A 13,536-nucleotide genomic window follows, 5' to 3' on the forward strand; every position below is an offset into this window, starting at 1 on the left:
CAGTATTTGGTAAAAGCTACAACACGTGGTGTCTTGACCTCCACACGGGACCACGTCCACTAACTTTTAAAAAACATGAATAACTTTAATCACTGTGAATTTATCCCAGCTGACAAAGGTTAGCTTTGTAGCACCATATTTATGACCATTTGGTTCAATGCCAATCACAGGCTGAATGAATCTAAAAGTACAATTCTGTAAATAATGTTGGAAGTGAAAAATGTTACTCAACTTAACCCATTACTGATAACCGAAGGTTTGGATGTTTGGCTGTCATGATTTACTAAAATGTCTGGCTGTCATGGTTTATGCACCTTATAGGTGTTAAAGGGCTGGTTGTTAGGGTTACTGTATAGGTGTTAAAGGTCTGGTTGTTAGGGTTATTTTACCCTACTTAACGATATCGGTGTTATGGCTAATGTGTTGCTGTTAAAAGTGTGGTTGTTAGGGCTAGCCTAGCTCTATAAAGCAGTAAATGAGCTGGTGTCCTAGTTGAGGGCCAGACCAGTGCTGTAACGGGCGGGCGGGCAGCGTGCTTCTCTAAAGCGCATACGCCAACAGCCATCTGTCCTTAGAGCTGCAGATTACGTCTGCAACCGGAGAGAGAGATAGAGAGAGAGAGAGAGTGAGAGAGAGGGAGAGAGAGAGGGAGAGAGAGAGAGAGAGAGAGAGAGAGAGAAAGAGAGCACCCTTCACTCTTCACGATAACCAGACTGTAGTAGCACGCACAGGCCGCGCGCTTTAAAGTCAGACGTTTCGAAAAGGATTCTGTATAAAATCAGCAGCTTCATGTCGGGTCTGCTGGATATTAACACACCGATGCTATGGTTACCTTTATTACGGTATGATACGTTTACATTACTACTTTAATGCTCAGCTGCTGTTGTTTTCAACTGAAACTCATTCCGTGGAAATCCACGTCTTGAGTGACAGACAGAACTGACGGGTTTGTTTGTTGTTCTTGGAGAACATATATCTAAATGATTGAAAAGAATAGTAACAAATATCAACAGTATTCGTGGTGAACTTAGTAGCTGCCGCTGGACCTGATATGGTAAAAGTTTTACTGTTGTCAAACTTTTCCAAAAACATATCTAAACTTGTGGTTTGGCTAACTATTATACACTTCATTTTAGAATGTCTTGGCAATATGTATATATATTCGATAAAATGGTTGACAAATAGTCGTATGTGGAATTTGGTTGGAGGCTTGGTAAAATGAACCCCATCATATGAGTAGCTCCAGTTGGAATGTGTAATGATATGCGCTGAGCGTTGCCCCGGGGCGGAGAGAAAACCAGTACGGGCAAATTCACTTCTTACCATACACTTCTTACACCGCAGGTAAACAATAGGCTGGGCTTGTCTGCTGCTCAGAGCTAATAGCATCTACTATAACAAACTATGTACACATCATCTATATATTCAATCTAGGCTGCTGTATATAATGTATTGGCTGTGACATTTGTGCTAGCGCGAAATAAACTAAATCAAACATTCAACTTCCCTCGCGCCCTCGGAGGGGATTGAAAGTCAATATGGCTCTACTACAGAAAACAGAAAGCCTAATGCTTTGAGCCTGCCAGGCTGTCTGTCAGCCTGCAAGCTCAGTAGCCTTTATGTAGGAGAAAGTGAACATGGCAATAAATGCGCGCAACCCGGTCTCCTGTAGTGTCAAAACATGCAGGCTTAAATATGTGCCCAGAGTTATATGGCAGTTGTGGCAGTTAAAGCTTTAAATACGTCGTCGAACACACATAAAACATGCATATTCTGTGCATTGGCCTCCATGTGATCTGCCGGTTGGTTTCCCTAATCACAACCAGAGATAGCAGACAATCCCTAAAATGGATAATCCTGCAAATCTGTGGAGGAGACGGGATTGGCTATGCCCTGCCTCGCGCAGTAGCGGGTTAACGATGGGGTCGTGTTAACATCTTGTCGCGGGGAGAGAGAACTGGTTCTCCCGCAGTTTCTTCCGACAGTTGTTCTTTCTTGTAGACCTCCACTACCGCGCGTCAGGTTGGCCCTTTCCACAGCCCTAAAGCGGTACCACTATACCGGATCTACTCTAATGCTGATTATCTATACCATTTACGTGTCCTTTCAATAATCCATTCCACACACATAGCATGTCAACTTCTCTTCAAATGGCAAATGGATTTTAATTTGACAAGCTCTTTAATAGCGATGAGCATTGGGGAGGATTTTATGTCAGCTACATTTCCACCATCATTTAGCTAACAGAAAGACATTGCCACCATGTAAAACACTGTAGCCTACCACAATATAAACTACAGTAAGGTCAACTCTGCTCTCTGGGAAGGTTGGGTCATGTCTAGTATTGCAGCAGTAGCCTCAACAGCCTGGGAAAGATCTGTGTGCTAACTAGGATAGCCTGATTTCAGATCTGCATGTGCTTTTAACCAAGATAGGCTAAGCTCATGTTTGAGCTTTTAAACATGATGGCCTGGTCTTAGATGTGTTTGAGCTCTTGCAAACTTCAGTTGTGTCAGTGTAAAGTTAAACATAGCCGTTCCATACGTAGTGGGCAAGAGAGCAGACTACAGAGTTTGGCCTGGAGATGAACCATAATGTGCTACACCTTTATAAATCAGACAGTCACACAGGAACCTGTTAATACCCTCATACTGAGTGTGTCCTGGGGTGTGGACCAGGGCAGGGAATCATCATGTGGTTTGAAGGTGATAGCCCGCTTCTTTATACAGCCTCATCACATGAGGCTGCATGTTCTCTGTGCCCCAGTGAACAGAGAACACTTAGTGACAATATAGAGACAATATACGAGAACAGAGAACACTCCAAGTGGAAATATAGAGACAATATACGAGAACAGAGAACACTCCAAGTGGAGATATAGAGACTATATACTAGAACAGAGAACACTCCAAGTGGAGATATAGAGACTATATACTAGAACAGAGAACACTCCAAGTGGAGATATAGAGACTATATACTAGAACAGAGAACACTCCAAGTGGAGATATAGAGACTATATACTAGAACAGAGAACACTCCAAGTGGAGATATAGAGACTATATACTAGAACAGAGAACACTCCAAGTGGAGGTATAGAGACTATATACTAGAACAGAGAACACTCCAAGTGGAGATATAGAGACTATATACTAGAACAGAGAACACTCTCAGTGATATTAGAGCGGTGTTGTCTTCTAGATATGGGCATTAGAGGAGTGTTGTCTTCTAGATATGGGAATTAGAGGAGTGTTGTCTTCTAGATATGGGAATTAGAGGAGTGTTGTCTTCTAGATATGGGCATTAGAGGAGTGTTGTCTTCTAGATATGGGAATTAGAGGAGTGTTATCTTCTAGATATGGGAATTAGAAGAGTGTTGTCTTCTAGATATGGGCATTTTTAGGAGTGCTGTTTCTGTAGCAGCTCCCAGGTTAACATAAAGTAAATTTGTCCTTTATCAGTAAGGAAACAGATAATAAGCATATTGTCTCAACATCTCTCTTCACACATCAAACAGCTGGAAAGAAAAGTAGAATTGTTGTCACCCATTAAACAAAAGCAAGAGGTAACACTGACATGTAACAGGCTGACAGGCTTTCTAGAGCTCTACATCACTTTTACTATGAACTCAGAATATCAGTGTTTGAATTCACAACATTATCAGTGTCACAACATGATTGGTGTCACAACATGATCGGTGTCACAGCATTGTCAGTGCCACAGCATTATCAATGTCTGAGTTGTCTTTATTTGCTGCGGTCATTTACCCAGATCTTTACTTGTTATTAAAGTAGTGCCAGGGGTAGACATAATATAGGGACAGAATACACAAATTTACCTTAAGTTGATATACACTCACCTATAGGATTATTAGGAACACCATACTAATACTGTGTTTGACCCCCTTTCGCCTTCAGAACTGCCTTAATTCTACGTGGCATTGATTCAACAAGGTGCTGAAAGCATTCTTTAGAAATGTTGGCCCATATTGATAAGATAGCATCTTGCAGTTGATGGAGATTTGTGGGATGCACATCCAGGGCACGAAGCTCCCGTTCCACCACATCCCAAAGATGCTCTATTGGGTTGAGATCTGGTGTACAGTGAACTCATTGTCATGTTCAAGAAAACAATTTAAAATGATTCGAGCTTTGTGACATGGTGCATTATCCTGCTGCAAGTACCCATCAGAGGATGGGTACATGGTGGTCATAAAGGGATGGACATGGTCAGAAACAATGCTCAGGTAGGCCGTGGCATTTAAACGATGCCCAATTGGCACTAAGGGGCCTAAAGTTAGCCAAGCAAACATCCCCCACACCATTACACCACCACCACCACCAGCCTGCACAGTGGTAACAAGGCATAATGGATCCATGTTCTCATTGTTTACGCCAAATTCTGACTCTACCATCTGAATGTCCCAACAGAAATCGAGACCAAGCAACATTCTTCCAGTCTTCAACTGTCGAATTTTGTTGAGCTCGTGCAAATTGTGCCTCTTTTTCCTATTTGTAGTGGAGATGAGAGGTACCCGGTGGGGTCTTCTGCTGTTGTAGCCCATCCGCCTCAAGGTTGTGCGTGTTGTGGCTTCACAAATGCTTTGCTGCATACCTCGGTTGTAACGAGTGGTTATTTCAGTCAAAGTTGCTCTTCTATCAGCTTGAATCAGTCGGCCCATTCTCCTCTGACCTCTAGCATCAACAAGGCATTTTCGCCCAGAGGACTGCCGCATACTGGATGTTTTTCCCTTTTCACACCATTCTTTGTAAACCCTAGAAATGGTTGTGCGTGAAAATCCCAGTAACTGAGCAGATTGTGAAATACTCAGACCGGCCCGTTTGGCACCAACAACCATGCCACGCTCAAAATTGCTTAAATCACCTTTCCCATTCTGACATTCAGTTTGGAGTTCAGGAGATTGTCTTGACCAGGACCACACCCCTAAATGCATTGAAGCAACTGCCATGTGATTGGTTGATTAGATAATTGCATTAATGAGAAATTGAACAGGTGTTCCTAATAATCCTTTAGGTGAGTGTACTTTCATGTGTAGTACACTAAATGGTGAGTATATGAGATGCAGCACTATGGAGGTAGGAGTTTATCCTATATATTAATTTACTGTAATTTATAGTTGATACAGGACATACAATTCCATCTAGATTCTATAGACCCATTTCCAAAAAAGGGTTAGGGTTAATTATTAACAGGTCAGTAACACGATTGGGTATAAAAACAGCATCCCAGGGAGGATGAGTCTTTCAGAAGTAAAGATGGGAGGGGTTCACCATGCTGTGAAAGACTGCACAGGCAAATAGTGCAACTATTTAAGAAAAACGTTTCTCAACATAAAATTTAATTTGTGGATCTCCTCATCTACGTTACATAATATCATTAAAAAATTGGACAAGGGACAAGGCCAAAAACCAATTTTGGATGGCTGTGATTTTCTGGCCCTCAGGTGAAACTGCATTAAAAACAGATATGATTCTCCACTGGATATCACTGTATGGGCTCAGCAACACTTCTGAATACCATTGTTTGAACACAGTCTGTAGCTGCATCCACAAATGCAAGTTAAAACTCTACCATGCAAAGAAGAAACCACATGGGGGTGCATTAGTGCACATGGCATGGGTGACTTGCACATCTACGAAGGCACCATAAATGCTGAAAAATATACAGGTTTTGGAGCAACATATGCTGCCAGGCAGACATTATTTTCAGGGAAGGCCTTGCTCATTTCAACATGACAATGCCAAACCACATTCTGCACGTTTTACAACATCATGGCTCTTTAGTGATAGTCTGGGTGCTAAACTGACCTGCCTGCAGTCCAGACCTGTCACCCATTGAAAACATTTGGTGCATTATGAAATGACCCTGAACTGTTGATCAGCTGAAATCCTATATCAAGCAAGAATGGAAAAACATTTCACTTTCAAAACTACAGCAGTTGGTCTCCTCAGATCCCAAACGCTTACAGAGTATTGGTAAATGAAGAGGTGATGCAACACAGTAGTAAACATGCCCCTGTCCCAAAATATTTGAAACATGTTGCTGGCAACAAATTCAAAATGGGCATGTATTTTTCCAAAAACTAAAATATTTCTCAGTTTCAACATTTGATATGTTGTCTTTGTACTTTTTTCAATTAAATACAGGGATAAATTATTTGCACATGATTGCATTCTGTTTTTATTAGCATTTTACACAGCGTCCCAATTTTTTTGGAAACAGGGTTGTATATTCATTTGTCTGAATTCAGGAAGATGGACCATTTTGAATTGTCAATGACGCAGTTTCACATACAGTTAGTGAAGTGTTTCTGTAATAAGCATATGTAACTAATAATAGTAATGTATTCTACACAACATATTAAAAATCAATATTTTATGCTACATAGTTATGTAATGTGTATTATTAAATAGTAAAATCAGTATTTTATGCTACATAGTTATGTAATGTGTATTATTAAATAGTAAAATCAGTATTTTATGCTACATAGTTATGTAATGTGTATTATTATATAGTTAAATCAGTATTTTATGCTACATAGTTATGTAATGTGTATTATTATATAGTAAAATCAGTATTTTATGCTACACAGTGACAGAGGTTAGAAACGTATGATTCACTGGGAGGAGATGAGGTCCCCTGATTACTTTTACAGATGCCTGTTTTCTACCAAACTGCTGTCCAGCCTCAAACCCCCTCTCACACCCTACCTCACCCTATTACACACACACACACACACACACACACACACACAAAAACACAAACACACACACACAAACACACAAAAACTCACACACACACACACCTTCCTTTACACTGGGACCCAGCAGTATCTACTATAACAGAGACCTGCCTTTACACTGGGACCCAGCAGGATCTACTATAACAGAGACCTGCCTTTACACTGGGACCCAGCAGTATCTACTATAACAGAGACCTGCCTTTAAACTGGGACCCAGCAATATCTACTATAACAGAGACCTGCCTTTACACTGGGACCCAGCAGTATCTACTATAACAGAGACCTGCCTTTATACAGGGACTCAGCGGTATCTACTATAACAGAGACCTGCCTTTATACAGGGACTCAGCGGTATCTACTATAACAGAGACCTGCCTTTACACTGGGACCCAGCAGTATCTACTATAACAGAGACCTGCCTTTATACAGGGACTCAGCGGTATCTACTATAACAGAGACCTGCCTTTATACAGGGAATCAGCGGTATCTACTATAACAGAGACCTGCCTTTACACTGGGACCCAGCAGTATCTACTATAACAGAGACCTGCCTTTATACAGGGACTCAGCGGTATCTACTATAACAGAGACCTGCCTTTACACTGGGACCCAGCAGTATCTACTATAACAGAGACCTGCCTTTATACAGGGACTCAGCGGTATCTACTATAACAGAGACCTGCCTTTACACTGGGACCCAGCAGTATCTACTATAACAGAGACCTGCCTTTATACAGGGACTCAGCGGTATCTACTATAACAGAGACATGCCTTTACACTGGGACTCAGCGGTATCTACTGTAACAGAGATCTACTTTTACATTGGGACTCAGCTATATGTACTACAACAGAGATTTGCCTTTAAACTGGGATGCAGCTGTATGTTCATGCATGTTCCTGTATACATATGTATGTGTACACCGATTAGTCACCTGCCCTCGGGTAACAGAACTTTCGGAGGGAAATGCAATGTCACAATCATTATTCTGCCCTTCCCAATCCCTCCTTGATGGAGTTACGGAGGCCACAGGGAAGGTGGGGAGACAGAACTTATATCTACTCAACTCTAAACCTTCACCACACACTAACTTCCACAACATACCAACCTTCACCACAAACTAACCTCCTCAACATACCAACCTTCACCACAAACTAACCTCCACAACATACCCACCTTCACCACAAACTAACCTCCTCAACATACCAACCTTCACCACACACTAACCTCCTCAACATACCAACCTTCACCACAAACTAACCTCCTCAACATACCAACCTTCACCACAAACTAACCTCCTCAACATACCCACCTTCACCACAAACTAACCTCCTCAACATACCCACCTTCACCACAAACTAACCTCCTCAACATACCAACCTTCACCACAAACTAACCTCCTCAACATACCCACCTTCACCACAAACTAACCTCCACAACATACCAACCTTCACCACAAACTAACCTCCTCAACATACCAACCTTCACCACAAACTAACCTCCTCAACATACCCACCTTCACCACAAACTAACCTCCACAACATACCAACCTTCACCACAAACTAACCTCCTCAACATACCCACTTCACCACAAACTAACCTCCTCAACATACCAACCTTCACCACAAACTAACCTCCACAACATACCAACCTTCACCACACACTAACCTCCACAACATACCAACCTTCACCACACACTAACCTCCACATTATACCAACCTTCACCACACACTAACCTCCTCAACATACCAACCTTCACCACACACTAACCTCCTTAACATACCCACCTTCACCACACACTAACCTCCACAACATACCAACCTTCACCACACACTAACCTCCACATTATACCAACCTTCACCACACACTAACCTCCACATTATACCAACCTTCACCACACACTAACCTCCTCAACATACTAACCTTCACCACACACTAACCTCCTCAACATACTAACCTTCACCACACACTAACCTCCACAACATACCAACCTTCACCACACACTAACCTCCTCAACATACCAACCTTCACCACACACTAACCTCCACAACATACCAACCTTCACCACACACTAACCTCCACAACATACCAACCTTCACCACACACTAACCTCCTCAACATACCAACCTTCACCACACACTAACCTCCTCAACATACCAACCTTCACCACACACTAACCTCCACAACATACCAACCTTCACCACACACTAACCTCCACAACATACTAACCTTCACCACACACTAACCTCCTCAACATACCAACCTTCACCACACACTAACCTCCTCAACATACCAACCTTCACCACACACTAACCTCCTTAACATACCCACCTTCACCACACACTAACCTCCTCAACATACAAACCTTCACCACACACTAACCTCCACAACACACTAACCTACATAACACACTAAACCCGACAACACACTGACCTTCAAAACACACAGACCAGTAGGCCTATAGTGGAACAACTACATTGGTGAGAGGGTGTAGAAAACCCCGTCTTTAAAGCCTAATTGGAATGTATGCATTTAGTTGATTTTGATGAGATTTCAAACAGTAGATGTTGAGTCTGATGGGGAATGACTGAGCCCCTCAATGTAAACTCAGGGCCATGTGGAGAGTATTCATGTCTCTCTCTTCCTTCCTGTCCTCTCTCCATTCTTCTCTTCTCTCCATTTCCATCTTCCTCCCTCAATTCCCCTTTTACCCTTTCTCCTCTGTTCATTCTCTTTCTCTCTATCCCCTCTCCATACCTCTTTCATTTTCCCTCTCCCTCTATTTCCCCTTCCTCTCTTTTCCTTCTCCATACCTCCTTCCCCTTCCTCTCTTTTCCTTCTCCATACCTCCTTCCCCTTCCTCTCTTTTCCTTCTCCATACCTCCTTCCCCTTCCTCTCTTTTCCTTCTCCATACCTCCTTCCCCTTCCTCTCTTTTCCTTCTCCATACCTCCTTCCCCTTGCTCTGTCCCCCCCTTCCTTTCTCTGGGCTTGGATCCTTCTTTCTCAACTCTTCATCTCTTCTCTCTTTGTGTGTCTGTCTCCTGTCTCCCCTCTCCTCTCTCCCCTTCCTCCCTCGCTGTCCTCCTAACCCCTGACTGCACCAGGACAGTTGGGAGAAGTTCTTCCAGGCGGAGAGACAGAGGAACCGGGGAAAGTGAGAGTTGGGGTTGGGCTGTATGAATGTACTCTCTTTTATAGAACATCTGGAGTCAGTTTGTCTGAATGATTCTTCTCTCTCATAGGCTGACTGTCTGAAAGTGCTGGAAACAGATGGGCTGTAATTTCAGTGAGCAGGATGTGTCTTGGGGACCAACTGCTAATGTTATTTACCAGCTATAGATGATTGATTTAGAGGTCATGTAATTTACCAGCTATAGATGATTGATGTAGAGGTAATGTAATTTACCAGCTATGGATGATGGACCTAGGGAAAATTGTATTTACCAGCTAATTACATTTATTACATTAATTAATTGACTATTTGTAATTAATCTAAAGCGGAACAAAATCCAGTTCCATCACTAGGTATGATGGACGTAGGGGTAATGTTATATACCAGCTATGGATGATGGATTTAGTGGTAATGTTATATACCAGCTATAGATGATTGACGTAGGGGTACCTTGTCATCTTATGGTTAAAGGCCTGGCATATTGTGAAGCACTCTCTTAAAGACAACAGGAGTAAGCCAGTGAATCAGCTCCAGTAATAACATCTGAGAGAAGATAGGGAGATATGGACAGTTATTCATGACAGACAGGTCCCTACCTTTGTCTAATGGAAGCTTTTCTAATAAAAAAGGCTTTTTTTTATGGAAGCATTTTGTATAATGCTGTCTTTTAAATCTTAGGGACAGTGCCTGAGACTAAATGTTTCAAAACGTTTGTCAGACTCCTTGCTTTCAATAGATTAGCAGTAACACATGGCTTGGTGAACCTGTTTAGACTTCAGCTTATTGAAATCACTGAGATTCTGCTTCACAATGGAACAAAATGTTATATACCAGCTATAGATGATTGACGTAGGGGTAATGTTATATACCAGCTATAGATGATTGACGTAGGGGTAATGTTATATACCAGCTATAGATGATGGACGTAGGGGTAATGTTATATACCAGCTATAGATTATGGACGTAGGGGTAATGTTATATACCAGCTATAGATGATGGACGTAGGGGTAATGGCAGGTTGTTGCAGGTTGAGTTAGTCCAGCTACAGATGATTGACGTAGGGGTAATGTTATATACCAGCTATAGATTATGGACGTAGGGGTAATGTTATATACCATCTATAGATTATGGACGTAGGGGTAATGTTATATACCAGCTATAGATGATGGACGTAGGGGTAATGGCAGGTTGTTGCAGGTTGAGTTAGTCCAGCTACAGATGATTGACGTAGGGGTAATGTTATATACCATCTATAGATTATGGACGTAGGGGTAATGTTATATACCAGCTATAGATTATGGACGTAGGGGTAATGTTATATACCAGCTATAGGTGATGGACGTAGGGGTAATGTTATATACCAGCTATAGGTGATGGACGTAGGGGTAATGTTATATACCAGCTATAGATTATGGACGTAGGGGTAATGTTATATACCAGCTATAGGTGATGGACGTAGGGGTAATGGCAGGTTGTTGCAGGTTGAGTTAGTCCAGACCACCAGGAAGTGTCATGGTTGTAATCTAATAACAGAGCATTTGGCCCAGGGCTGTAATGGATCATTGTGCTCTTCAACCACTGTAATACAACAAAATGTAATGTCATCATGTTATTAATTACCAAAGTCTCAGACACACACAACACACGGTTTACCAAATGAGTCTTGGTATGCTCCATATTGTTACATCCTTGGCAACACCAAGGCTGAGGCATCTACCTGTTCAAACAAGTGTGACTTTTAGGAAGTATTCAGTGCATGTATGTTAGGTTTACATTCCTCATGCTGGACTACATTACTCACACAGTCACACACACAATCACACTCACACACACACACAATCACACTCACACACACAATCACACTCACACACACACACAATCACACTCACTCACACACACACACAATCACACTCACACACACACACACAATCACACTCACACACACAATCACACTCACAAACACACTCACACACACAATCACACTCACACACACACACACACACACACACTTACACACTCACACATAATCACACTCACACACTCACACACACAATCACACTCACTCACACACTCACACACACAATCACACTCACACAGTCACACACACAATCACACTCACAAACACACTCACACACACAATCACACTCACACACACACACACACACACACACACACTTACACACTCACACATAATCACACTCACACACTCACACACACAATCACACTCACTCACACACTCACACACACAATCACACTCACACAGTCACACACACAATCACACTCACAAACACACTCACACACACACACTCACGCACACACGCACATGCACAGTTGCACGCTCACTGTTTATTTTAGCCTTGTGTTCACCAGAAAACTAGAAATCCTTGTTCCCAATACCCTAACCCTAGTCATAATGTTAAGCTATTCCCTAACCTAACCTAACCATAACTTCAATAACATAACATTTATGGGTACATTTAACCTAGCCCTAATGCCTAATCCTAAAATTTTATCTAAACTCTAAACCTAACTCGTAATGCTTAGTAAAATAAAGGCAAAATATTATTATTTTGTCACAAAAGTCTTATATTGACACCTAGCCTTAAACCCAAAAAAAGCAAGTAACTACAACAATTTAGAGCACAGTGGCTTGGAAAAACTCCCTAGAATGATTGAATCATTCATCTAGAAAGGAGCCAGGCTCTGGGGGGGGGCCAAGACATTGGAATATAAAGGAGAAGTGCCCTGTGGCCAGGGACAATCTCCCCAGGAAGAAAGGACAGGGAAGAACAGGTGCCCTGTGGCCAGGGACAATCTCCCCAGGAAGAAAGGATGATTAAGACGACCAGGTTGACTTTAGACAAAGAATTCAGGAGTGACTTTAGACAGAGATTTCAGGAGGGACTTTAGACAGAGAATTCAGGAGGGACTTTAGACAGAGAAGAACATGTGGACTTTGGACAGGAACTGAGACCCTAGACAATACCAACAAGGCAGGAGATAGACAGTGAATCAGCACCGGTAATAACATTGGAGAGAGGATAGGGAGATATGGGCAGTTATTCATGACAGACAGGTCACTACCTTTGTCTAATGGAAGCACTTGCTGTCTTTTAAGTGCTTGAGACAAAATGTTTTAAAACGTTTGTCAGACACCTTGCTGTCAATTGTGTAGCAGTTACACATGGCTTGGTGAATCTGTTTGGACCTCAGCCTATTGTATTCACTGAGATAAGAACAGTTCTGATGCTTCACAATGGAACAAAACCCTAGACCATAGTGTTTGGCTTTACTCAAGCATGGATCTTTTTATAATGTCTTTAATCTGATGTAAAAAAGCAGCATGTATTTTGTTGTCCAATTTTGTAGATAATTGACCCTGTATGTTTCAAAATGAAAACATTATTCTGTTCAACCACTGCCACCCCCTACGTTATCCCTGTAGGCTAGTAATGTAAACCATACTCCATCAGAAATAAGAATAAGTAATAACCAGTTGGTTATGAATAAACTCAGGGGTACAGCCTTCAGGGATCATCATACAGTGTGTTATTCTTAATGTATTCTTGTAACTCAGCACCCTAATATACAGAGGACCCACATT

The 13,536-nt window shown here is 41.9% G+C and overlaps 1 protein-coding gene across 3 annotated transcripts in view; it reads left to right on the plus strand.

The window, feature by feature from the left end:
• Nucleotides 1-714: 714 nt before the first annotated feature.
• Nucleotides 715-13,536, plus strand: part of ntf3 (neurotrophin 3) — a 38,695-nt gene continuing 25,873 nt past the window's right edge. For 2 of the 3 annotated variants that reach the window (XM_010878463.4, XM_020053108.3), the window contains exon 1: nt 715-842. In XM_010878463.4, coding sequence (XP_010876765.2) covers nt 825-842 — 18 coding nt within the window. In that variant the 5' untranslated portion in view covers nt 715-824. The remainder of the gene's footprint in view (nt 843-13,536) is intronic. The other variant, XM_020053109.3, reaches the window with a different exon arrangement.

Source organism: Esox lucius, chromosome 14 (genome assembly GCF_011004845.1).
Source record: "Esox lucius isolate fEsoLuc1 chromosome 14, fEsoLuc1.pri, whole genome shotgun sequence".
Taxonomy (NCBI): domain Eukaryota; kingdom Metazoa; phylum Chordata; class Actinopteri; order Esociformes; family Esocidae; genus Esox; species Esox lucius.